Here is a 27,450-nt window from a genome sequence, read left to right on the forward strand (position 1 = left end):
AATCCCATGGTTTTGGGAGAGCCACAAAGTCTGTGATGAATGACCTTATCTGTTGACTGGCATAAACAATATTTTCCCTGCCCAATTCAACAGGTATTTTTTAAGGCACATGCATCCTAATGCTTCAGAAAAAGGGCTTGATCTTTTATGAGTGATTAATCTCCCTCATTTGAAACATTAGTATTTGTTTCCCTATATTTAGCCAAGGCAAATGGTCAAATCCATCAAAATGTGCCGACACAGCAGGCTTAATTAAATCTGAAGAATGTTTGTAGAAAACCTCCCTCTTTTCTTCTTGTTGGAAAGAACTAAGACATACAAAGTTAATGGTCTTATGTTCCCATACTCTGGTTAAAAAAAAAATCACAATAAACAAAGCACTGACTCATTGTTAAATCATGTGGAAATCTCATGGGACAAACAGACTTGGGCTGTCAAACTTGTTTTACTCCACTCTACTCCTGCAAGTTCTGACTAGTTAATTTAGATTTATGGTCATGCTCTTAGGCATAGAGTAAAACAAATTAACCTTGCCCAGAGTTGTAAACTCTCTCCCTGTCTCTGTTATTTAGTGCTCAGCAAACATTTTGGTAACTTTTGACGGAACTTAAGTTTGCTCTTTCTTTGCAGGGATGAAAATTATGGCAGGGTGGTGCTCAGCCGGCATAACTCCCATGATGCCTTGGACAGGTGAGCATCTACAATGACATCATTTAAAACATAAAAATGGAGGTTTGGAAAGAAGACTTGTTCAAGCCAGATGTGTATTTGTAGCTAGCCTTGGGCTTTCTTCAACATGTGTGAATGCAAAGGAGAATCTAGAACATCATAAGGGGTTTATTCTGTGTCAGCTCCCAGAACTATGGCCTGAAGGAGGCTCATAAATCATCTCACCTCACTCCACTGACAGGGAGAAAAAGATCTCTCATAGGGACGTGGCCAGAGAATACACCTTTGATACTTAGAGAAAGGAAGACTGGAATACAGATGTTACTGCGGAAGTCACCTGCTATATAGGACAACACATCTCTTCTACGAAAGCTGTGGGCTTGTGGCAAATGCTGGCCTGTCTGTGGGACTGAACAGAGTGAGGAGTACAAATGGATAGGAAACTTCAGATGAAAGGAGGAATCTCAATGACGGGAGAAATCTCAGATTGACCAAACAGATAATGTTATCATGGGTTCATGCTTGTCCTCACATGCTGAGGAACAGCCACACCTGTCAGAAGAACCTAGGCATTTATCTCGGTCACGTTTCATCTGGTGCAGTGGCTTGTAGTTCAATTTGCTGTTCTGTGGTTGAGGAACTCACTGCCTGTGCCTCTGCCTGACTCTTCGTTGTTTTGGAGATTGGGGACCTGGTTTACAGTGTGCCCTCATCTCACCAAGCAAAGAGACAATGATTGCTTGAGTCTGACAATTGATGAAAATTGTTCCATGCACTTAATAACCTTCCTCTAAAACACTAGAGGACACACACTCCCATTTTTAAACTGTGACAGTGAAAACTAAGCCCTGTCTTCTCAGTGTGCCCACAGGGCTCCTTAATATAACAGGACCCTGATGCCATCTACGCTAATTTTACATGTTAAACATCGGTTTCCTGAACTCTTCCTTTTGGTGGCCAGCGTTTTGGCTAAAGCAGTTCACTTATTTTATCACTAGTAATAAGAATCTGTGGACCAGAATGACCCACAACTAATATCACAGATAAGTCTCCTCAAGAAGTACGGCAGATTCTCTTGGTACTGGCTCAAATGATCCTACTTGTCACTTCTCTACCCAGCCCCAGGGGCTTTCCCGTGGTGGTCATGAAGCCACTTTGGAACATCTGTTGGGTTCTGGGAGCACAGAGATGTATGGGACAATCTTGGACAGTAAGGCGCTCTTCACACCAATGGAGAAGTCCATGAGCTATAATACTGTAGTTTACCACAAGGAATAGCTATGCTACAGATGTGTCACAGTGTTCTGGAAATAGGGAAAAAGGGGAGATTACTTTGGTCCATTTAATCCTAACCCCCAATAAGAAAGTGGTCTTTGGTGGATGCCAGTGCCTGAAAAGTGAGGAGGAAGTTTTTAAGCGAGGCTGCTGGAGAGCACGGGAGAAGGGTCTCCGACAGAGAAGACAATGCGTGCAGAGAGCTGGCAGAATTAACAGGCTCTCGTCATCTCAGATTACGGTGTCCTATCATCTGAAACTAGACAATCTTACCGTGTGACTCCTCAGATGGATCATTTAATCATGTCAAATCAAGTTAATGTCATCTATGGCATGTCCTGGGAGCCAGACACTGAGCTTAGAACTGGATCCAAAACATTCCCAGCTTCCATTGAGTCTGCATTCCAGATGAAGGTCTGGGAGAAGAGAGAATGAAAATAAGTAATAACAAATACTGCTATAATTCCCCACAAAGTTTGCTTTCCATAAGTGGCAGGACTTTAGGAAGCATTACTGTGTGCTATGAGAAGAACAAAGCCAACCAACAGTGATGGTGTTTGTGGATGGGCTGGGTTTTGTTGCTGTTTTTGTAAAATTGTTTATGTTTTGCTTTGTGTATTTGGTTGTTTGTCTTGAGGTGTTGAGAGTAGAATCCAGAACTTTTCACATAGTAGACAGCACTCTGCTATTCTGTTACAAACCACTCTCAGGGGTGGCGAGGGGGTGTCTTCATGGAAGTCGTGAGAAGATGCCCCACTAAAATGGAACCACAGCATAACTTTCTGACCTCGCTTGGAAGTTTTCTTTAAAACTTGAGAAACGTAGTGGGGAAGATTCCTTCCCTTCTCTCTTGCCTTCACGGCACTGTTTGTAAATGCTCTTGTCTGTTTATCCTCCAGAGCCCAGGTCAAGCTGCACCTTGTCAGCTCTGATTCTTATGTTTAAAAATCGGTTTTCTAAACTTTCTTGAATTTCACCCAAACATCTTTTATCACATCAAGCACTTTTTGTCTTTGGATATACATTTGTAATTTGTCCCTCTAGCTCTAAGTGGGTAAAGCAAGATACATTTTTAGTTAGTGAATTGTGCTGTATATTGCCTGCTTGCAAATATTTGCAGTGAAAATGAATGTACTTCTCTGAGCTTAAAAATTAAACCAGAAAAGGCAAACATAGCAAGCCACACCATAATTTTCCACAAAGCCTGCTCTCCCTAGGTCATGGGGCTCCTAGAACCATTAGGTAGGGTTTCTTCGCTTTGGGTAAAAACTATTTTCAGGTTTCATTTTTCTTGGTTATGTTTCTTAGCGTTGAGCCTCCTCTCTTTATGTTTCTCTATTTTTCCGTTTTTTTCTTGTCCCTCCCCTGACTGCTTCTATCATTACTCTTCTCCCTTTTGCGTGTCTATCACTTTGCCTCTCACTCTCTTCCTTCCATTTTTTCTGGATTTTCTGTTTCTTCCTCGGTCTTTATTTGTGTTTGGCCGTTGTGCCTGTCCATGGTGCTGATGTGAAATACTGCATTTTAGGAGTTCGCCCATTGCAGGGCTCACAGAAAGCACACGCGGGGGATCAGATAGTGCCGACTGTGTAGAAACCTGCAGCCCCGAAAGAGCACACACGAGTTTCTAGCCACTGTAGCATTACTTTCCTATAGCCTGAGCTTCAGTGTGAGCACGCCACTCTTCAGTGCTTCATGTAAGCTTTGAAAAAAAATCCCTGGGACCAGCAAAGAATCCTCAGGGACCAGCAGGAGGTGAGTTTGCCCTAATTTATTTTATCCAGGTAAAAATTTGGAAAGCTTGTGTATGACAATTTTGTCTTTCCTTAGGAACATGTGCCTTTCCTAGATAAACAGGTCAGCATTTTTGTTAAATTTATGAGACGTTTTAAGAGATATTTTTGTAATTTTTAATCTCTTGGTAATTATTTTCTACAGGAAAATAAGGGAGAGGGATGAGCCAAAAGCCACAATTAGCCGGTACAGATCTGACGACACGCTGGACAGGTGAGGTGCTGGTAAACCCGTCAGTGCTTTACTGACGGATGTGCAAATATCAAGGCCCACTGTTACGATGCACTGAGGGATTGCAGTGTCTACTGAAGTAGTCTCTGCCTTTTATTTTATCTCAAAAACGAGAAGCCTCTCAAGACTGAGTTTGTCTCAAATCACAGAATCTTAGCTAGATATGTTATATTGCCAGAGCTCTAGATTTTAGGGAACAGTAGACTAACTTAGAAGATTGTGATCTGAGTATGAGTACTGAGTCATGTAAGATAGACAGACCCTGCATGGAATCTGTTAGTTCAGCTTAAACTGAAGAATGTCAGTTCTTATGCCAATCTTGGGTTCTTCCAAGCAGCTTCCGTGAAACCACATGTAAATAAACACATTGTTATAAACGTGAATTGTGCTAAAGAAGTTTAAATAAACAGGAGACTAATTAAAAAAGACTAGGTTAGGATGCCCCCTAGTGGTATGTTTTGGAAGTAACACTTTCCCTTGGATTTTTATTTTATCTTATTTTTTAAATTATTTCTTTGTAGTAAGTATTGCGTACAACCTGCTTTGATGATATTCTCCCCACTCCCAATCCTTCCCAAACAGGTCCATCAGCTGGGGATCAGTTGTTCAAACATGAGCTTATGGGGACTGTTCTTGTTTAACCGACAACACTCAACTTTATGTCCTTTCTTATTAACCTATCAAGACTAATTTGTGTTGATATGGGTTCTTCCCCAAGTGTGCAGTCAGCTTATCAGGGGATGGTTTTAGAGAAAACGGTCTCTCTCCAGGAAGCTAACAACTGCTCGTAGCTCCCTGGTTAGGAGTGGGACTTCCTGCCTGACTCCCATTTTCAGATGCTGGGATCTGGTCTGGTTTGCGCAGGTTTTGTGCGTGCTATCGCAACTGCTGCGCTGCTGGGTCGAGAACACATTGCTCCATGGTAGCCATCCACTGATCTCTCACACTCTTTCCGCCTCGCTGCTGCCATGGGAACGCTGAGTTGTGGGAAGAGGGAGTATGATGGATGTATGTATGTATGTATGTATGTATGTATGTATCTATCTATCTATCTATCTATCTATCTATCTATCTATCTATCTATCTATCTATCGTCGATCTATCAATCATCTGTCTATCTGTATTCCATCTATCTATGTATCTATCTATCATCTATCAATTAATCATCTGAATCTGTTTATCTATGTGTATATCATCTATCTATCTATCTATCTATCTATCTATCTATCTATCTATCTATCATCTATCTTCCATTTAGGACTGAGAATTCTGCAGTTTCTTTTCCTCCTCACCTTGGCCAATTGTGAGTCACTGTGTTAATCCCTATCTACCGCAAATAAAATCTTCTCATATGGATAAGGGTATGGTTATAATGATAAGGAGTCAATTTAATAACATGTCCATTTAGCAGAATAATAATAATAGCGGGTTCTCTCCTAGGCCCCAGCCTAAGTAGATTTGTTCAAGTAAACTAGTTTGTCAAGGTAGAGTGATTTTGATCCACCTCTCCTTTCCCCCAGATCTAGTTGGTTTAACATAGATCATTACTTGACTCATCAGAGTCGAGTATCCAGGGAGTGAGTGATTCAGGCAGCTAAGTTCTTTCCATGTGTTAATGCTGCTATCTTCAACCCATGGCACCCAAACTGTGGTGGAGGAGAAAGAAAGAGCATAAAATGTGTGCAGGCAGCTTTACAGTGGGCCTGAACGTGGCAACAATACTTCAGTCCGCACTCTTTAAAACCCAACCAAATGGCCGTAGCTTAGTCAGCATTTAAGTTGGCAAATGTGGCTCCTCTCTGTTCAGAGGAAAAAGAAATGAGTTTGGCAAACACAAAGCATTATGCTACAGATTTAAAAAAAAAAAAAAGACTAGTGAAGTATTTCAATGATACCTTTTATCAACATAGGAAGTAGTATCATTACATATATATGTATGTATATATATCATTGCTCTATAAAAATACAAAAAATAACAAGCGAGTTAAAATCTCAGTGAGTCAGGAAGGTGAACAACGAATGTACCGAAACATCCACAATTGCAAGTGATTTCAAGTTGGCCTCTCCAGCCCCCCCCTTTTTTTTAATTTCAAATATTATAAAACCTAACACATAGAAAATAGTTCTTTACAATAAAATGATTAAATATAAAATTGTTCAGGCATAAAAGAGAGCTCTAAGAAGTTTGGCAAGCTAAATGTTTATGCAAACCTCTGTGTTGTGTATGATGGGGAATCAGACAGAAACACCGTTACCAGAATATGAGGCCCAAACCTTGGATGACCAACTAACCAATAGGTATCAGCCCACATGAATTTTGGAAAAGGCTCAAATATAATCTCTTACTAAGTGTTACTTATTTTTACTTAACAACTCACAACCATGTGTTTGTAAACCCTTACCATCTCTATACTTAAAAACAATTCTTTGAACATTTCTTTCATATGTACTTACAATATATTTTGATCGAGTTCATTCCACACCTCCCTCTGACTTCTCCTCATTGTCTTTTCAAAATTCTTATTTGTTTGTTCATTCATTTATCCATATATCCGTGGGCGTTTTGCTGCATGTATATCTGTGTACCATGTGCATGTCTTGGTGTTGGAGGAGGCAGGAAGAGGGTGTGAGCTTCCGGGTGAGTGCTGGAAATTGAACCTAGATCTACTGGAAGAACAGTCAGTACTCTTAACTGCTGAACCATTTCTTCACACACACACACACACACACACACACACACACACACACACACACACACGTCAAATGTGTGCTGCCCACGTCCTCATGGGTATGGCGCCATCTGTTGGAGCCTGGTCAACCTGCCAGGAGCAGCGCTCTTAAAACAGCCTCTAGAAGCCATTAACTGTCAATACCTCTAAAGTAAGGGCTTGGATTCCCCCCCCCCTTTTTTTTTTGCTACATTCTGGAATTTTGACTGACTTGATCTGATGCAAGCCTTGTACTGGCCACTTTACCCTCATATTTTTAGAACAGCTTTTCTTAAGTAAAAACCTCTGATCTCTCTCATGGCAGAGTACAATGTCCAGCTTACGAACCCAGAGGCCCTATAGCTGTGGGTTCTTATTCTCACCTCATTCATGTCCCTGATAAGGTGTTAAGGTTATACATTTTACATTTCTATCGCTCAGAAAAAAAATAATCAAATCTAGCATTGTAAGATATTGGGCTTAAATAATAATGAATTTTCTAAAAATAAATAAATAAATGAATGAAAATAAATAAATAAATAAATAGATAAATAGACAAATAAATAAATAAATAGATAGATAAATAAATAAATAAATAGATAGATAGATAAATAAATAAATAAATAAATAAATAAATGAATAAATAAATAAATAAATAAAGTACCTTGGGACCTAATACAGGAGATTTTAAGCCTCATGAAAGCATCTCACCAGATTTATTCAACTAGTTAGGCTTTTTCATCCTCTCAAGTAACCTCTAGCTTTTCCTGGTGAGTTTAAATTCATGGACAAGCACAAAGAAAGAATGAACTGGGGTTCCACTGTTGCTCAAACTGCGCCATTGTTTCCTTCTTCTTCCAGAACACTGACCACATTCAGGACACCGGAAAAAACGAAGACGTAAGTATTCTCCTAACCGAGCTGTGTTCCCCTTGTGTGCTTTTGAAAACAACTGAGCTTACAACCTTCAGGCCTAAGTGTCAGTGGAATACAGCACGGCCCTGCGGCATTGGCAGAGTTAGTAGCAGAGAAGAATCAAAATGGGCCTCAAGGGCTCAAGCACTTTTTGGCGGGACTCGCACTAAAAAAGCTTACCTGTCATTATTCCACCCAATCACTGACGCTTAAACCAACGCCCTTTGTCTTATATTTTAAAAGGACTCGGGGCTAGAGGGGTGGCTTAGTGGTCGAGGGCCCAGCTGGTCTTTCGGAAGGTCCAGATTCCATTCCGAGCACCCACAAGGCAGCTCACAACACCCTGTAATTCCAGTCCTGGAGGATCCGAGGCCCTCTTCCGGCCCTGCACGGAAATGCCTGCAGGCAAATCAGCCACGCACACGCAAACAAAACAAAGAAAAAGGATGGACTCTGCGTCTCTCCCGTTTCTCAGGCGACCAACTCTCTCCCACTCTTGTCTCACCTTCCGGCCTAACACCCCTCACCGCAGCGCCTCTTTCCTCAGTGCTGAATCGTGAAACCATGAAACTATCAGGCTTTCCCCGGCATGTACTCCTAGTATTTATAAGCAACACAAATTACACCAGCTTTAAAATTACCGTAAAAACCGTATTTATGGATAAAATACTTTGTATGCTGGATCTCAGGCTTAAGGTGTAAAACAGACCCGGGTCATTGCCATTTTTGAGGATCTGATTATATTAATAAATGCCAAGAAGAGATTACAAAGATGTGCCTTTCAGGTTTTTAAAGATCAGATTTCTAATGCAAAAAAAGAAAAACCCAGCATGGTTCTGTCAACACAGCATAAAACTACGATTAAGAGACTACAGAGCCATCACACATCACATGGTTAACACCCTGTTAATGACTCCTTCAGCCAGTTACTTTATCTTTTAACTAGCTGGTGTACAGGAAACTAAGGAAAAACTTTTTTCTTACTGCATTCCAATCCTCAAGTGAAATATTTTATTGAAGATGAACGGTAGACTGGGATAGGAGTAGACTATAAAATATTTCAAAGGCGTGTGTGTATGTGCGTGTGCGTGTGTGTGTGCGTGTGTGTCTGCGCGCGTGTGTGTAGAAGCTGGTGGACGGTGATAACCTGTTGCCCTGCTCACTAAACAGGCCAGATGGCAGCTCCTTTAATGCAAACACGACCACCACAGCTTCCACGCCTGCTACCACCCCTGTGAAGAAAAAGAGGTAAGAGGGGACCCTGTGTCTGCCCCTTACACCCCCCTGCAAAAGTATCCAGAACTGTCCTCCCTCCATCTTCGTTTCAAATACCACAGTATCCTTAGAGCTCTGAAGCTCTAAGTCATGATTTGATGCGTCTGCTGCCTTCGGTCTCTGTAGCAGTTGGGACTGAAGCCAGCTTGCGTATTCTTTTTTTTTTTAATAACTTTTTTTTAAATATTAACCAGGTTATTTACTTTGTATCCCAGCTGTAGCCCCCTCCCTCCTTCCCTCCCAATCCCACCCTTCTTCCTTTATCTCCTCCCAGCCCCTTTCCAAGTCCACTAATTGGGGAGGACCTCCTCCCCTTCCATCTGACCCTGGTTTATCAAGTCTCTTCAGGACTGTGTGCATTGTCCTCCTCTGTGGCCTAGCAAGGCTACTCCTCCCTCATGGGGGGGGAGGTCAAAGAGCCAGCCATTGAGTTCATGTCAGAAATAGTCTCTGTTCCCCTTACTAGGGAACTCACTTGGATACTGAGCTATCATGGGCTGCCTCCGAGCAGGTGTTCTAGGTTATACCCATGAATGGTCCTTGGTTGGAGAAACAATCTCATAAAAGACCCCGGTGCCCTGATATGTTTGGTCCTTGTGGAGCTCCTGTCCTCTCCAGGTCATACTATCTCCCCCTTCTTTCATATGATTCTCTGCACTCTGCCAAAGGTTTGGTTATGAGTCTCAGCATCTGCTTTGATACACTGCTAGGTAGTCTTTCAGAGGCCCTCTGTGGTAGGCTCCTGTCCCGTTACTGGAGAAAACGAGCTTGACTATTCTAAGAGAGCGCTCCACAACTGAGCTATACTCCAAGCTTCTCTAGGGGATGGTGATGGTGAGCTTAGGTGTTAAGAGCTTTGCTGCTTCAAGTAACTTTCCGTGGAGTTGTGTGGCAGAGATGGGCTTAACTTGCTATCACGAGTGGTGAATTACCACACCATGCACCCACAGCCTTTCCCTGTACGTTAGGTTAATTTTATTTAAAGCAGAGTAAAGGCCCCTTTTGGGGACTTTGTTTTGTTTCCTTTGTTTCTTTAGAGTCTAAAGTTTAGACAATTCAAGTCTATATTCATTACATATATATGAGTGTGCGTATGTGTGTGTGGTTTTATGTCACCCATGAAACTTAAAATAAATCTATGAAGTGACCCAGTATATTCTTAAGTACTTACCCAAAGGACGGTAAGCCAGGATCTTAAAGATAAATGGGGGAGAGTGGGATAATAGAGGAGGGAAGTGAGGTACAGGGAGAAATATTCTCAATGGACAGTGCATAGCTGTGTGAATTTTTTTTAAATAAAAATAAACACAATCAAACATACCAGTCTCTACTCCAGAACTGCCCACAAGAACTGAGCTATGGAAAACCAATCTGGGTATCCAACAGTGGAGGTATGGATAAAGAAAATTTTGTATTTAACATAACCGGATTTTGTTGTTGTTGTTGTTTGCCATAAAGTTATGGCTAGATAGCAGTTATGCCAACTGGAGATGCTGGTACCAAGCAAATGAAGCCAGCTTTGGGAACGTTGGCCAGTGCTCTTGGCCTCTCTAGCTTCCTATTCCGTTCTGTAGCCCACGCCACTCTCTCCATTTTTCTTTTCATTTTCTTGGTCTTAGTCTTCTCAGCAGAGCCCTCAGCTACAGCGGATATCAAATCATATCCCTGCACCATAACGGCGTCCTTCTAGCAGAAGTTAAAGCTGAGGTTAGCAATTGCTGTGGTATTGACTTCTGTTTTAATATCTTTGTCAGAGCGTTCTATCATACAGTGTAGAAATCATGTTTTAACTACAGCATAAAGTTGTTATTTCCATTGTGAACTAGATCAGGAAGGTGGAAAAAGAGGAAGAGTATGAATATACACAAACCTGTAGACTAGACTTTAGAGTTGCTATTTGTTCAGTTTTTTTTTTTTTTTTTTTTTTTACTTTTAAAGAAAATGTTCACACTGTTTAGTGTCAAAGGAAATGAAAAAAAAAAAAAGGCAGATCAGTCTCAGGTGGGGAGGACATAGCCTGAAACATAGGATCCTTTCTACTCTGTTTATGAAATGGTGTTCATTATATTTTCAAGGGTTTCTGCAAAAATTATCTCGCTGCCTTTTTTTTTTTTTCTTTTTTTAGCAATCAGCTGCCCTCCAGTCCCCAGACATGGGGTGGGATCAGGCATTCGAGCACCATGGTTCTGACTGATGTCATTTCTTAACAGGCAGTCCTGGTTCCCACCCCCCCCTCCTGGTCACAGTGCCTCTCCGAGCGCAGGAGCCAGCAGAAGGTAAGGGAGGGTGTCAGGTGTAATTGCTAGGCCACTGGTGGAAGATGATATTAGTCACTGACAGCGTATAATTGTGGATGATTTTTTTGAATAAATTGATGGTAATTTTGTGAACCCTGAAGAAGACGGTGCCCGGTGGGAGTGGGGTCAGGCTTGTCAGCGCCCTTGGTGAGGAGTCTGTTGAGCTGTGAGAAGCGAGTGGGAGAGCATGTTAGTGTGCAATGTTTTCCATGACAAAGTGCCACAACTGTGGTGGAATAAAATTTATTGCCTTGTTGTGTGAAAGATCAAGATATGAGCAGGATTGGCTCCTCCCGAGGGCTGTGAGAGAATCCCTCTCTCCTAAGTATCTGTGAGCTTCCTGGCAATCGCTGGCATTCCCTAGTCTGAACAGGCCGACTTTCCGTGTCAACTGTCATCTCCACATGGCGTCCTTCCTGTGCCTCTAGCTGAGTACAAATTCCTTGTGCTTTTAAGAACACCGGACCTGTTGGATCGGGACTCCATCTTATTCCAGTCTGACCTCACACTAACTTACAATACCTGAAAAGACTCTGCTTCCCCCCAAATCCACATTCCCAGGCAGAACCAGTCAGGATTTCCACATGGGAATTTCAAGAGCGACAATTCAACTCTTAACAGTGCCAGGAGAGAACTGAGCCATTTTTCAGGCAGGGGCTCCATTGTGGGTCTGTCTGCTTCAAGCCCAGGTGACCAGTGGGGATATGAGGGACCAGTTCCTTGTAAACGTGAAGTGATAAACATGAAACGACAAAGAGTGTTTTCTATTTACTTGTTGTTTTTGAGAAAATTGTAGAGCCTGTGAAGGATACCTTATTCTACCATTCAGGGCACACCAACAATCCAATAACTATTTAATAGATGAACCATTGTCAAATCTCATTCTGGACTGTTGTGCTCTCTCTGTGAGCAAAACACAGAGCCTACGTCTTGGTTGTTAAAGAAATGTCTTCAACAAGTGTTGAGTTCCTGTGGTGTATGTCACCACTAACATGGCAGGGAGGAGAGACCTCTGACCAAGGTTAGATTTACATTCAGATATCCAAAAATTTTCCATGTCAGAAGCTAAAATGTCTTCACCAAAATATTTCTGTGTTTCAACAAGATATTGCTCTGCTTGCAACTGAGAAACTGTGTGTGTGTAAGATAATATTGGCATGTTTTCTAAATGTCCATCTGTCACACTGATTTCCAGTGTCTCCTTTATTTCCAAATGATGGAAACGTGTGGAAATAAATGTCCTTTAATGTAATTTAAGTTGGACCTGTAAAGCTACAAACCTTAAACCTTTAGTTGGTCAAAGAAATTGAGTTACTTTTCCACACCTTTCTCTGCATCTTTCTATATATTTATCTATAGATATGACATGCTAATAAAGCTATAGAACACATTAAGCAGTCATAATTTGGAATTACATCCACTTTCTTTTAAGATATTTTATTCTTAAACATATACATCTGTGGGTGACTTCCTGTTATCTGAACTGCCAAGTATGATTATAGTTCTAGTTTAAAGCATCCTTCTTTTCAGGTGTCACCAGATAATTTCTCTACAGATATCCACATTTCTTTCTGTTGGTTAGAGTCTCTGCCCACCCACCCCCATCCCCAAGTATCCAGAGGTTCATTAGACTTTTCTCTGATAGGCAACAAATGGTATTTTTGCTAGAAGTATTTTTTAGATAGTTCCAAAATACCTTTTTATTTTGATCCGTCCTTCTTGCTTCTGGTATTAATCTAAGTTATCGTTACAACGGGCAAGCGATTGTATAACTTTGTAAAAATGTTCGAGGCTTGGTTGTGAGTCAAAATCTCATGCATCCAAGGCCTGCTGTACTTCTGGGTGTGGGTTTGCTCAGAGCTGGTAGCCCTGGTTATCAGCCATAGCAATCCAGCAACTTGCTGGATGTGTTTTCACAAGGAAGATGAAGTGAAGGACAGTGCTCCGTAAGAAAAAGTCTGGCTCAGATCCATAGCACTAGAACTAAGGAGATTGTGAGTTTCATTGATCAGTGTAGCTCTCTGCTCCTATTTTAGGATCATAGTGTATTTATACAATGCCCAAACTGAAAGGCTTCTCGCTGCTGCCAGATGATAGGGCCACACCAGGCTTTCAGAGGAGGCGGCATACAAGGGCTTGAGTCTAAAGAGCTTTGCTTCCGAATGTGTTTTCCTTTAATGTCTTTAATGCAAGTGCCTTCCCAGCGTTGATAAGTAGACTTTGTAGTAGATGCTGAAAAAATCGGAGTGATTGCTAATGATGAAGGGAGTGAATGCTGCCCAAACAGATCTCTGACCCCAGAGGAATCAAAGTCCATGGAAGTCGGTCACAGAGAGATAAAACTGAGGGACTGTGATGTTTAACCCTGGTTAGGAGCACAATGCCAAAGTTATTTCTCTTTATCCTTTGCCAGTACACTGGGATCCCATCTCCTGTCTCCTGCCTCCCGCGTTCTCTCAGAGAACTGTCCCTGCTTACCGCCACTGCCACTGTATTTTCTGTTCATTGCGCAGGCGCACTTTCACTATGCTGTCTGTCCCTGAAATGTTTTATCTTTGACCCCCTCTCTGGGTTATGTGCTTAAACATCCGCCAGACTTCACCACCATCCCGAGAGACAGCCTCTTTCCAAACACGGTTTTCCTAAGCCCTCTACAGCCTTTAACATCATGGATCATTCCCTTTCTTGTTTGTTCTCTCCTTCACGTGCTAGTCAAGAAATCAAAATGAGTTGTGTCTGGATTGAAAGCTTGTGTCAGTACAGCATAAACTGAAGCAAAGGGTCTCAACCTGTTTTACTAATGAGGGTCATGATTTCATATTTTTATTGTCTATCATTTATCTTTACACATGCTAATACCTGAGACTGTAAATCTGTATGTGCTTCCTAACTTTTATATTTATGTCTAGAACTGTGTCTTTATCTACATAGTTATGTAAAGAAAGCTAGCAAGGTCAGCTGCACTTTAAACAATCATATACCAGTCTGAAAGGGCATTTAAAATAAAGTTGGAAAAAAAAAGTCACATTTCATTCAGGTGTGGTGGCGCACACCTTTAATCCCAGCACTTGGGAGGCAGAAGCAGGTGAATCTCTGAGTTTAAGGCCATGCTGGTCTACATAGAGAGCTCCAGGCTAGCCAGGGCCAGCCAGGACCCTGAATCAAACAAAGCAAACTACTAAAACAATCACATTTATAGCTAAATTAAAAACTCACATGTCTGGAAAAAAGCAAAGCAAAAACAAAGCAACAAACAATAACGACAACAACATAACCAACCTAAAACCTCTCATATGTTCTGAGTTTATCACAACCCTGTAACTTAAACATTCCCCATTGCTAACTCTGGACTCTTTTCCTGGGCTTATGCAAAGCCCTGAAAACCAATGATGAACAAATTTGTAAACAATAAAGCAAATGTCTTTTACAGACGAAAATGTGAATGGCACAAAGACAAGTTTTAATTTTTGAAACAATACCCTGAAATACTTTGTAATCTTTAAGGCTCAAGAATAGAATTTGGGTAAAAGATTTCATTTTGTCTGGCTTCACTCTTACTATTGAAAAGAACAGTCTCACACCTGAAAATGAATTGTGATAAATTAATTGTTCGAATCATGTAGCTGTTGCTCATGACTTTGCTTTAGTTTCAATAATTTCTAAACTAAAATCTCCCAGACTAAATTAAATAAGGTATAATTTCCTAAGAAAAACGATAATTTTCTGATCCGCATTCAGTAGTCATGAGATGGAGGGTCCAGATAAGATGATTAAACGAAATAGAGGACAAAAACAAAACATCATTTGGGATGAATGTTGGGAGACAAACTTAACTTTTGACAGAAGGACCCAGTATGCAAAGTTTGCTTAAACAAATTCCATTTACCTTTTGAACTCGTGTCTGAGTTTTCTCTTGGTCAGTGTGATGCTCTCGGGCTTGTAAATGTTATCATGAAACACAGATAACCAGCCCAATCTTTTGAGTTATCAAAATATGTCAACAGGTTTATATTCTCTGAGGCTTTATCTGATGCCATCGGCACAAATGTTTTTCTTCCATTTTTATCAAGACCTAATAAAATACTTAGCTTTGTGAGGTATTCTTTATTGCATTCACCTGTCTGTCCTCCTGCCCTGCAGGCTCAAGCTTCACTGCTTTCTCTTTATTCAGATCCTTCATCTTAAAAACATTGTCTTTGACATTTTCTGAACAGATTCTCCAAATCTATTCAGTTGGCATTCTTGCTCTTTTTATCCTGCCAAGGGATTTCATCTGCATCTTGCTGGTTTCCATTATCTTCAGCTCGTAGGAACAGCTCTCCCTAAGGTCACCGATAGCCTTGGTGATAAGGCGGAGCTCATCTAGCAGGTCCTGCAAAGACCTGCCCTTCCTCCTGCACAGCTGCATTGCTGCTTCATGACCATACCAAGCCCCTCAGCACACGTTTCTGGATTAAAAAAAAAAAAATTAAACCATCCCCCTTTAGCCACCTTCTCTTCTTCATGATCCTGTATCATATCGTTATGTGTTGATGTCCTAAAACTCAAAGCTACATGCTCCTCTCTCCTGCCTTCTTGACACATTTGCTTAAATGTCTCAAAAATAATTGGAAGCTCAGCTTGTTCACGATATTTGTAATTCAGTGAACTCTGATCTTTTACCTTAGTTAATGCCACCGAATTTTCCAGTTGTTTGACACCCTAAAAACAAAAAACAAAAACCAAAAAAAAACCAAAAAACAAAAACATTCTAGTTTCTTTCTGTTGCTGGAATAAAAATACCCTGACAAAAATCAACTTGGGAGAGAGGGAGAGTTATTTCGTCTTACAGTTCCAGGTTTCGCTAGATCACTGTGGAGGAATCAAGGCAAGAACTTCAAACAACTCGTCTTATCACATGCACAGTAAGGAGCAGGGTCACAGGAATGCAGACAAATTACATCGCACCCACAGTGAGGGGCAGCGAGAAGTGAAGGCACACGCGTTGACTTGCTTGCTGTGCTCATCTTGATTTCTCCACTTTCGCAAAGCTCGGGCTTCCTTACCTAGGGAATGGGGATGCTCACACTGGGCTGGGGCGGCCTGCATTAATTAACTCAGTTAAGACAGTCTCAACGTAGAAAATCCCCTAATTGAGACTTTCTTCTCGGGTGGTGCTAGCATGTGTTGACAGTTAAAGTTAACCGTGACAGAAGTCAAAGGCGCTTCCCCACCTTTCCCTACTTAAACACCAGTTCGTAAAGAACCCCAACAGCGTGTCTTCCAAGTGCGTTTCGGATCCGTGTGCCTCCTCGAATTCATATCACCTTGAATCCTTTCTTTCCTGGATTTTGACAATAGGAGTTCTCTTTAGAGTCTCCTTTTCCTTGTTCTTATATCCACCCTTCACTCCTTTTCCACATGGCTGACAAATATATATGTATACACACACACACACACACACACACACATATATATATATATATGTATTTTAAAATTAGTCATCAGATCATCTGGCCTTTCTAAATAACAGTTACAGTGACTTTGCATCGTCTTTGGGAAACGAGCCAGGGGCTTAGCAGAACTGTTGGCATTTGCTTGTCCTGCATTCATCATGAGCTGCCCTTGTTCGCTTCAGCTGCTTAACCTGTTTTATCTCACCTATTCTATTCTCCACCTTCTAGCCACCGCAGAGCACCCAGCCTTTCTGTCTTGATTCCTATCTTCTTCCCCGAGACAGTGAAGGTCTCATGCCGTATTCTCATCTGATTTCTCTTCAAGGTTTCCATTTCTAATTTACACCATTCTGTTCTCTTAGCTCCATGTTAGCTGAGAAAGTTCCCTCGGATTATTAAAATGCCACCGGCATGAGGTTTAGGCAGAGATGTAAAATGGAGGGTTGGTGACGACCTACTGAAGAAGTTCAGGCCGGACTGTGTACCAAAAAAAAAAAAAAAAAAAAAAGAATCAGAAGTCTCCTCGAGTTCTTCGGTCACCTCCTTGCCAGGCTTTTCTCGTTGGCTGGCATTTCCTACAGGCCATCCCTGCCGCTGGTCGACTCCGCAGCCTCCCACTAGTTGCTTCTCCACCCCACCTTTCATCCTCTCAGAAAACTTCCACCTGATCGCTTAGTTCTGTCTTCCCTCTGCCTGGAAATCCTCGAAGAACTCACCCTCCTATCCAAGGGGAGCAACCTTTGACCCTTGGAGGGGCGCCTTAGGCGTCCATTCTAAGGAGGGTTCCGTGCTATCTTTTACAACAAAATTATTCCTTCAAGTCATAATCATACCAACAGTTAGTGCCGCCCGCTCCGACAACGTCTAGCCTTGACCTCCGTGCCTTCCTCTCTCTCTCCATCCTTAGGGTGGTGTTTGAGAGGAGTGTGCGCCAAGAAAAATGGCCACTAGGTGGCAGTATCACGCCGAGCTTAGTGTGGTTAGTGCTTTCACAGGTTTGCCTACGCAGAGAAGAGGAGCTTCGCCAAAGATTAACTGCAGGTGGGCCAAACTCACAGGGCAAAGGCAAAAAGACCACAAAGAGAACTCACGGGTCCAGGTGATGCCCTTTGGGAGTGGGATGAGAAATTCCCGTATCAGAACTGCGAGGGGCCGCAGCAGCGTGGAGTTCTTAATGATAGCTCAAGGTGCAGACTGTGGACGCAAGTAAGGGTCTACCAGTCAGCGTCAGCTGAAATGATGGCCCAGGGCTTGTGCGATAGGACACTGCTCCGTGCTTTGGTTTGAGCAGGCAGACTCTGCACTACCACAAGGATGTTTCTGTGGAGGCCATTAATTCTCAAGCAATAAGAAATGCTGGGGGCCGAGGGGGGAGCGGTAGGGGAGGAGGTCAGGTAAGAGAATCCTGATGTAGGGATGGCTTTAAATGGGGCACATTTAGAAGGACGTTTCTTGCGGAGACACTATCAAATAAAAACGAAATGAATGTAGAATGCAGCCCAAGGGGTTTTTTTTGTTTTGTTTTGTTTTTTCCCCTGAAATCTAGACTCAGAAAAATTATTGTTACTAATCCTCATTTGGCAACTAGTAGTTCGTTACCTTACACAGCTACTGCAACATATTCATCAAATGAATGGGGTCATCTTGTAATCCCTTGCAACATTAAGTAAATGTAACCAAGTAGTTTATCAATAAACACATATCCACCCACGGATTCTAATTCCTAATGTGTATAAAGCACTGAATTTTCCCAGCTCGTGGCCCCATCTGTAACTTTGTGGTTAGTGAGGTCTTCCTCTAGGTGCTTAGAATTTGACAGCCAACTCCCCCCTTGCTACCACCCTCTGTTCCTTCTGTTGTCTGTGTCTTCCCAGAAAACAGTTGTTGATGTCTGTCTAGGTGCAGAAAGGACTTTGACAGATGCCAGAGGTGCAGCGCTGTTAGGCCCAGCCCCTACTTCAGGAGGCCCAAGAGCTACCACGGGTCACTAGAACATGAAGGCCAGTTCACGTGGTCCTCCGCTCTCTGATGCCCACAGAGGTGGATATATAATATAGGGCGGCAGGTAAAGGCAGGCCATGGGAGAGGCGTTTGGGATACAGCAGACCCAAAAGACACGACAGCAGACGTAGCAGATAAATAATGAGTGAGGTTAATGTGTAGTGAGGTGGAGAGATGTATAACGGAGAAGAATCAAGCTGTGGCGGCAGAATGAATGATGGCGTGTTTCCAATATGCACATGTGTAGTCTGAGGCCTGTGCTTTCACTTGTGCGTGTGCAGCTCTGTGGGGAGCTCTGTGCAGCCATCCTTTAACAGGTGTCGTGGCTAGCGGCAGAGAATCCGGTTATTCTAAACTTAACGTCTTCTGGAAAAGACGGCCGTGGGCACAGGGTGTCCTGGGTCTATACACTGGTGCCTCATGCTAAGCTCCCGTTCCTCTTCAGAGTGTCAGGTTTCTATTTAAGAATCCACAGCATGCTCTTCTGCCATTTGAGTTCTGATCACACGTCATTGTGAAGCGTGTGCAAAAGAAAGTACACATATCATCAACACAGGAAACGACTGGAAGGTCAGAGCCGGTGGCTGGCTGACAACTTGCTAGCAGTCACTGATTTATATCTTTATGTTTTTATTTGGCTTTTAGAGCCCCCTGCCCCCCTTTTATTGTCCTATGTGATTCCTTCGCAAGAGTGATAGCATATGCCGGGCTGGAGCCAATAAAGGAACAGAGGACATTAGAAGAACTGAATATGAATGTGACAGTGATGGAGAGTGGTCACCGAGTCGGCTGCTGCCTTCTGAACCAAACAATACATCTTAATGAAGCCAAATGCTTCTGTGTATTTTGAGGACTTTGAGGCCTAGTGGTTAGATGTCATGTAAGGTTCATTTACAAACCCTGTTAGCCAGGTACTCTAGCACAATTCTAGCACAGGAGGTGGACGCAGGAGGCCCATGAGTTCAAGGCCAGCATGAGCCACACAAGGGTTAGGGTTAGGGTTTGGGTTAGGGTTAGGGTTAGGGTTAGGGTTAGACCGTATCTGAAAACAAAGCAAGCAGTTTGTTAAACCATATGAAAGTACTTTCTTAACAGTCAGTATAAATATTCATAAATGCTGTCCAGAATGCTGAGCGAGGAAGAACAATGGACCCATTGTCTTTATTTCCAGTACTAATAAAGCCAGTACCTTTTCTTCTGGAATTATTTTCAAACACAAGGAAGAAGAAAATAAACATTGGGTTAAAAATAAGATAGTGGACACATACCTGGCAAATTTAGAAAATATCTGTTCAATGTGCACCACCATTATATCTCATCCTTATTGTGTCGCAACCTCTTCTTTGATGGTTTTGACTTCCAGTTAGCGGATTAGTAGAATGAGAGGAGAAAAAAAAAATCCTGATTGAGCAAGTTGCCATGGCAACCCTGCACTGTAGTCATATTTTTCTGTCTGTAACTATAAATGGTAAAATGTAACCTTTCTAATTATGCTGCCGCATCTTTAACTCTGTTGGTACCGAATCCTCTACCAAGTTTGATGCCACTCACACACACACACACACACACACACACACACACACGTACACACCCACACACCCCAACAGACTTCATTTCATCTCAACAAAAACCTTTACAGTAACTAGAACCTGTTAAGGTTATAGCTATTGACACTCAGTCACGTGCTAGAGCACAGGTACTTAAAAATATGGTGCCTGTGTGTTCAGATTGCACATTCTAAACATCCCAAGTAATTAAGACCATAACCCGGGTACAGGTTTGTTACTTGTTTGAAGGGGCATTTGAATAGAATGAGAAAACTGGTTCAGGATGAGCTTGACCTTGACCTTGAGCAAGGACTTGCTTTGTCTTCAGTTGTGTAGGGACGATTCAGGCAGCTGAGGCCTCCCCACACCAGTTTTAAGCAACTCATACATTCAAACTAGTGAAACCAGCACTTTGTCCAATCCTGATTTCCATGTCCCTCTTCTTGTTTCTCTCTCTGCCAAAGACCGAGTGAGGTTGCTGAAGCCCAGATGCTCCAGATCCAAAGCAGAGATGAGGACAAAAGCCGGGAGAGTCAGGATACCTAGGATTTGTCAGTTACCAAAATGTCACCCTGTTCCAACCAGAGAAGCTACACAGGCCGAACAAGAAAGAACTGGCTTCGCTATTTAGCACCATCCTCCGAGTCTCTGTCAGAGACTACGTATTTCACAGCGAAGTACAAACACTGGCACATTTAAATGGCTGTCTTATGGTCATTCAAACTGTAGTGAGAGTTACTTAAATCAGATTTGGTTTTTCCCCTCTGACACTGGCAGAGGCAGAGCATAGTAAGGCAGGGGAGGTTTACCTTGTGTTGTAAGCAGGGGGAGGGGGCTTTGGAACGAAAGTTGCAAAAGTTGAGGGCAGGGTGTGGTGCCTGTGGGTGATGGGAGGACGTTGGATGTTGGAAATGGGAGGAGCCTGTCACTGTCTTTGTGCGTGGGAAATGAGGCAGTGTGCTTTTCTTTCGTGGTCTAATCTCTCAGCAGGTTCACAGAGGGTGTGGCCTTTGAATGTGTACGCGGATGCACTGGCTCTCTTGTGTGTATCAGTGCTTCTTTCCTTTTTATTGTCCAGTCATGCTCGGCCGTAGAGATCCACTCACTGAAGGAAAAATAGCAGGGCTTCCAACAGTCCATGTGGCTGGTTCGAACCTACGAAAACGATTCTCCTAAGTAAATGCCAACAAGGGCTAGGTCATGTGATAAGCACATGCTAAACTTTGTAAAACCCTCAGAGGTGCTGGTCAGAACGGCTGCTGCTTTGCATGCACAGCAGCAAAGGTCTGTTTTCTTGTTTTTGTTTGTTTGTTTGTTGTTTTTGTTTTCCAAACAGGGTTTCTCTGTGTAGCCTTGGCTGTCATGGACTCGCTTTGTAGACCAGGCTGGCTTTGAACTCACAGAGATCTGCCTACCTCTGCCTGCCCAGAGTGCTGGGATTACAGAGGTGAGGCTAAAGATTTTTTTTTTTTTTATGTGAGTCCTCTATCTGCATGTACACCTGCGTGCCCTAAGAGGGCATCAGATCCCAGTAAAATGGCTGTGAGCCACCCTGTGGTTGCTGGGAATTGAACTCAGGACCTCTGGAGCAGACAGTGCTCTTTCCCACTGAGCTCCAGCCCCTTGGTCCATTTTCTTAATGCCACTTAATATTTTCAGTTAAACATTTTGACTATTCTAATACGTAATTTTTCTCAATTCAGTGTGAGTACCTGCTTTTCTAAGGACCAGCTGGGCAGAGTCTTTTTGTATATTTGTTTGTCAAATGTACATATTTTCTCATGAAATATACATTCAAATATTTTGCTTTTTTGGTGTTCTTTTTGCTTGTTAGTGAGTTTTGAAAGTTTTAAAAACGTATGTCTTTTATCAGATATGTGACTTATAATTTTTAATATGTTGCTGACATTTTCAATCTTATAACCATGTATTTGTTAGAACAATTTTTTTTACCGTATTAGTGTATTTTTTCTGTTGCTAAAGCATATGTATGTATATGTATACACACACACACACACACATATATATATATGAAGTTAAATTCTTATCAGAAAAAAAATACATATTTAGCTCATAGCTTTGGAAATGAAATCCCAGATTAGGCAGCCTCATTTGTTTAGGCCCTGGGAGAGGACATTATCCTGAGTGTATAAGAGAAGAAAACATATTGTGAGAGAGAATAACAGTGCATTGAGGCATTATGCTAATTTTTTTCCTAATTCACTCTTACTGGAACTCAGGAAGGACTCATACATTGTGATGTAGTCATTTCACTCTAGAATCCGTCACCAGAAGTTTCTGCTCCCCTCATTGCCATGACAGGACACTCAATCTTTCCGACAAAGCACAGCTTTGGGGAGACAAACCACCTCTACATGAGAGAACTGACTGTTGTGGACTTATGCTGTAGACCCATTTTAAAGTTAGATTTTCTTAGTCACCACAGTATCCGCATACATTTCAAAAGCCCACTACTCAAATGTCAAGTTTCTTAGTCTATAAAAAAGCAGCCAGGGCCTTCGGGCATGGAGAGTTCTTCTCCAATGGCCATGGAGACCAGCCAGTCTCTGCAGGTAAAGAAGCCGAAATTCGAGAAGAACAAGCATGATTTCCATGCCCCCAGAAAGCTGGTCTGGGGCCTGAAATTCTGACTCAGTGTTCAGGGTTTAATGGAATGGTCTATCCCCACTAGAAAGTCGCATCATTACAGTAGTGTTCCTTCGAATATGGGCTTGTGTCTCGTAAGCTCTCGGCAAGGGTAGGCTGTACTTTTTCTAGTCTCACACACTGGCACCTATCCTGACGCTAAGACACGGGTGGCTGTGGAACAAGTTCTTGCTGATCTATCTGATCGTGGCTGCTTCTCTGGCTTTGAACTCCGAATGCTCCTGAGTTCGCCTCCCGAGGGCTTGCAGTTACAGGTATGAAACACCAGGACTGACTTAGCAGCCTTTGAAGAATGAATTTGCATTTAAAGTACAGCAAAGCGCGCCGTCGACATCGAGAGGACCATACCGAAACTCTGGCTGAGATATTTACCAGCATTGTGGGTATAAGGAAAACTAAACAACCCTCTAACCCCCAGTGGAAAACAATGCATCCACATGTTATGCTTATGGAACTTATACAACTGTGTATGTGAGAGCCCGCCAAAGCTGATACACACTCATCCCTAAATAATTTTTTTTAAATTATTATTTTTAGAATTGTATTTCAGATTTTGGACTTGAAGGAATGTAGACATTAGAGATTTTGATGTTTGAGGATTTCAACGTTTGGAGTTGTGGTTTGGGGGACCGGGCCCTCAGCCACCCTTACGATGCCTGAGAGGATAGTGTGACTGTATCAGTGACCTTCCTATTGCTGTGATAAGCCATCCAGGCAGCCTAGAGAAGCCGGGGGTTATTTGAGCTTATAGTTTCAGAGGAGTAGGAGTCCATCATGGCAGGGCAACAGCAGCAGGCAGCAGGCAGGGCGGCAACAGCAGCCGAGAGCTCAAGCCTCAGGCCGCGCAAGCGCCTTTGCTGTTGTTGAAATGGAAATCCCAGTTTGTGTGAAACAAGAAAGAAGCACAATGGGACGTGAGGGTGAAGCTCACAACTGAATACGTGGGCGGGTCGTCCTGATGGAACCCGGGCTTGTGCCTCAGTGGGAGAATGGGCTTTCGCCTGGAGCTCCAGCCTCAGAGCGAAGCACAAACGCAGTACCCCAAAACAATCCTGGGACCAGAAGGGATCTTTGCAGGGGCTTGGGAACACTAACATCCTTTTCTACCCCTCTCTGGTCTTTATGCTATAGTTTTCATGTGTTTCTCTTGAAAACTGCATGCTTATTCCTTGAAGCAATCCCATCCACTAATGTTGTGGAGTAGATCCCGTGCAAGCTGCAAGGTGCTGGAAAGGCAGAGGAGAGAGAGAGAGAGAGAGAGAGAGAGAGAGAGAGAGAGAGAGAGAGAGAGTGTGTGTGTGTGTGTGTGTGTGTGTGTGTGTGTGTGTGTGTGTGTGACGGTATCCGAGCTCAAACATCGCATCTCAAACCGGAATTCAATTAAGATCACTTCAATAAACGTCCTTTGTTTCCTTCTCTTCACAACACTCGGGGCCGCTGCTTCCTGCCCAGCTTTCATTTCTAATCCCCCTGCCTGGATCCACATCGTGTTGCTGGCACAGTGTGAATGACTTTCCTCATCCTCCCCTCACCCCAGGCTTGGGTTCTGTCATCTGTGGCTGTCAGTGCAAAGATACACATGGAAGCTCCTTTGAGGTGACGTTTGTCCCATGGGGCACTGCCCCGCAGCTGACCCAGCAGGATGGAAACCTACCACCCAGCGAACGAAGTGTGTTCCACTGCTCTTGGCTCTCGCAACCTCGTATCCACCTTTCTTCTCCCACTGCTCCCCCAGCCGTCTCACATCTATTCTTTCCTGCCAACATCTACCTCCTAAACTCACTCAACAAACAAACAAACAAACAAACAGAAAAACATACTCACCTCTTTGAAGCCTTAGCCGTTTTAAGATAGAAAACATCTCATGTTTCATTGGTATAAGAAAGCTAAAATAAAAATATATAAAATATATTTATATATTATATATTTTTATTATATATATATTATAGCAGTCCTTTGTATGTGGTTATTGCTCTTCTGCCTGTCTGCTTAGCCAGTGTCCTGTGCAGTCTTAGTATTACCTGGGATCAATCCTTCCCTCTCTTCCATCTACTTCTGGGAGGAAAGCATTTGATCAGCAAATCCACACAGATATCAGTTATCAGTTGATGTATGAACCCAGCACATGGATATTTTCTGAGAAGAGATGATGGCGTCAATATAAATGAAATAATCTCAGCTGTGGAGTCAGAAACTAAATCATGATGGGTGAGAGTATTTCCATGCAGATTGTTCTTGCAGCCCCTGCCTACTGGTATAGAACCAAAAGCCAGGTGCCCTGTGTACCCCAAGAGCTTCAGTATGAAATCTATCATTTCTTCTAGGCATGTGTCCATTGATCCCATAAGAAGTCTAGTTAGGTCATTTCTAACCACTTGGACCATAGTCATAGATTCTTAGATCTCTCGCTAACTGATATCATCCAGAATCAAATCCTTCCACTCTGGCTAGCAATCATCATCATCATCATCATCATCATCATCATCATCATCTTCATCATCATCTTCATCATCAAACTCTCCTGTTCCTCAGCCTTGCTCAGCTATCACTCATGCTTTCAATGAGCTGTATCTCCAGTCTTCTTCCATAAGAGCTTTCCCCTGTGCCTACATAGCACAGAAATTGAGGAAAAGTCACCATCTTGTTTGGCCCTGCTTCCTTTTGATTTTAAGTGCCCCCTCCTTAAAACTCCACCTCTCCTTGGAAGCCATGTTGTCATGGGTATTTGTTCTTCACCAACTTCCTCTGAAAGGTCTCTGAATCACTTGACTTCAGTCTTTGAGGACTTTGACATCATGCTGTCTTCATAAGCACCAACAAACCCTGTTATAGTATTTGATGATTTTTATATCTATGTTGAGGACAGCCCCTCTGGGATTTTATATTCTTGGCCTCCTTTCCAAATATCTTTGCCCTCTCTTAATTGCCCACAGGCTGGGCCCTTCATAGTAAATGACCACAGTGCCCACAAAATGTCATTTTCTAAGCTTTATTTTTACTGCTGTGTTGTATCTCTTTAGCTCTCTACCTCTAACCCTGAGTCTGATAATCCCTCAGCCTCACCCTAAACGCCAGCTCATAGGTTCTGCCATCTTTCCCATAGTGTCATATTCCCCAGATCCCGTTTTTCTTCTGTCCTAGACTCCTCAGGGTCTAGTTTCAGTTGTCAGCTTTCACACCCACCCCTGTCCTTTGTCATAACATTCTGCTGCACTCTTGGGTGAACTAGGAACTTATTTACCTTTAAGCCTCTGCTTGGTCTGTTCCAACTAGCTGTATATGGCAAGAAAGAACTATGTTCAAGAGCTATCTTTTAGCTTCATGAATAGTAACATACTGTACCATGGCAGATGCCCAGGGTCCCTTAAGAGGCAGCAGAGCATGAGGGGTATGGAGCCAAACCTCCTGCCTCAGGTTCTCTACTCTTCCGTTTGCATAATTTGGATAATTATGAGATGTTTGTTTTTACTGTTTCTGGCTCAGTCTATTAATCTGTAAAAGAGAAAAAAAATATTTAGCTCTGGGATCATAGTAAAGATTGATTGAGTTAATAAGGAAGAAGCGCTTAGGAAAGCCCCTGATGTGTACTGATCTCCTACCATAGTCCGCTCTTTCCCCATCTACTTACTTTCCTGCTCCCTCAGGGAAAGACTTCACATGTTGTTTTTTTCTCTCTTTCCAAATCCTGCTTGCTTTCCTCACTTTGGGTCAATGGCTTTCATTTCCACTTTTTAGATAATGGAAATAGACAAAAGACAACTTTCTCTGCCCCAAATCAACTGTTATACCCTGGATGTTCTGGTCTTCTCTGTTCCTTTTGATAGTAAGTGAGGCTGTGCTCTGTCAAAGACCAAACACACACACACACACACACACACACACACACACACACACACACATGCATGCATTCACAAAGAGACATACACAGACACACACACACACACATGCACACATGCTCACAGGCACACACACGCACACACACACACACAGACACACACACACACACACACAGACACAGTCACATGCCCTTGTACCTTGGGCCTGACTGTAAGTCATTTATTTCAATTCTTCCTTCTTTCACATTGTCTTCCAAATCTACTCTGACAGTGTGTGCAACCTCACCCCCATGTACTCAGTGGTCTGTCAGAAGTGCTTTTCTCCCGGTTATCAGTGACCTGACCAGTGTACCAGAGTCACAATAACTTCACAGTCCTCACCTTCCTTGGCCTTGACTGGGCGGAGCTTTGCTCAGCTGGTTCCCAGGATCCTATCTCCTCACTTTTGTCTTCTTTTCTCTAGACCACTCTTCCTTGGGCTCCTTTGCTGTAACTTCTCATAGTGTTGACTCTTAAATATGTGAGGCAGGAATCCTTGCTTACCAGTTTGTCTCTCTTTACAGTAAGTTCTTTGGTTATCTCATAAAGTTTCTAGGGTCAAATGCCATCTCTAAGCTGTTGTTCCCGCTGTCCTCAGGGTATTTATCACTTCCTGTAAGTCTCAGCTCTGATTTTGCCTGCACAGAGGCTTCCCAAGGCCGTGCTAAGAAGATAAGAGTCCCTACACTGATTACTCTGTCTTTACTTTGATCGTTCTTTCTTTCTTTCTTTCTTTCTTTCTTTCTTTCTTTCTTTCTTTC

At 42.6% G+C, this 27,450-nt stretch overlaps 1 protein-coding gene across 1 annotated transcript in view; it reads left to right on the plus strand.

Moving 5' to 3' along the window:
• Scel (sciellin) overlaps positions 1-27,450 on the plus strand; it is a 101,823-nt gene that overhangs the window by 22,084 nt on the left and 52,289 nt on the right. Inside the window, exons 4-8 of the mRNA XM_055609796.1 lie at positions 631-690; positions 3,883-3,951; positions 7,539-7,577; positions 8,763-8,840; positions 11,078-11,143. Of these exons, the coding sequence (XP_055465771.1) occupies positions 631-690; positions 3,883-3,951; positions 7,539-7,577; positions 8,763-8,840; positions 11,078-11,143 (312 nt within the window). The remainder of the gene's footprint in view (positions 1-630; positions 691-3,882; positions 3,952-7,538; positions 7,578-8,762; positions 8,841-11,077; positions 11,144-27,450) is intronic.

The sequence above is a fragment of the Psammomys obesus genome, unplaced genomic scaffold (genome assembly GCF_907164565.1).
Source record: "Psammomys obesus unplaced genomic scaffold, mPsaObe1.curated_primary_1811, whole genome shotgun sequence".
NCBI lineage: Eukaryota > Metazoa > Chordata > Mammalia > Rodentia > Muridae > Psammomys > Psammomys obesus.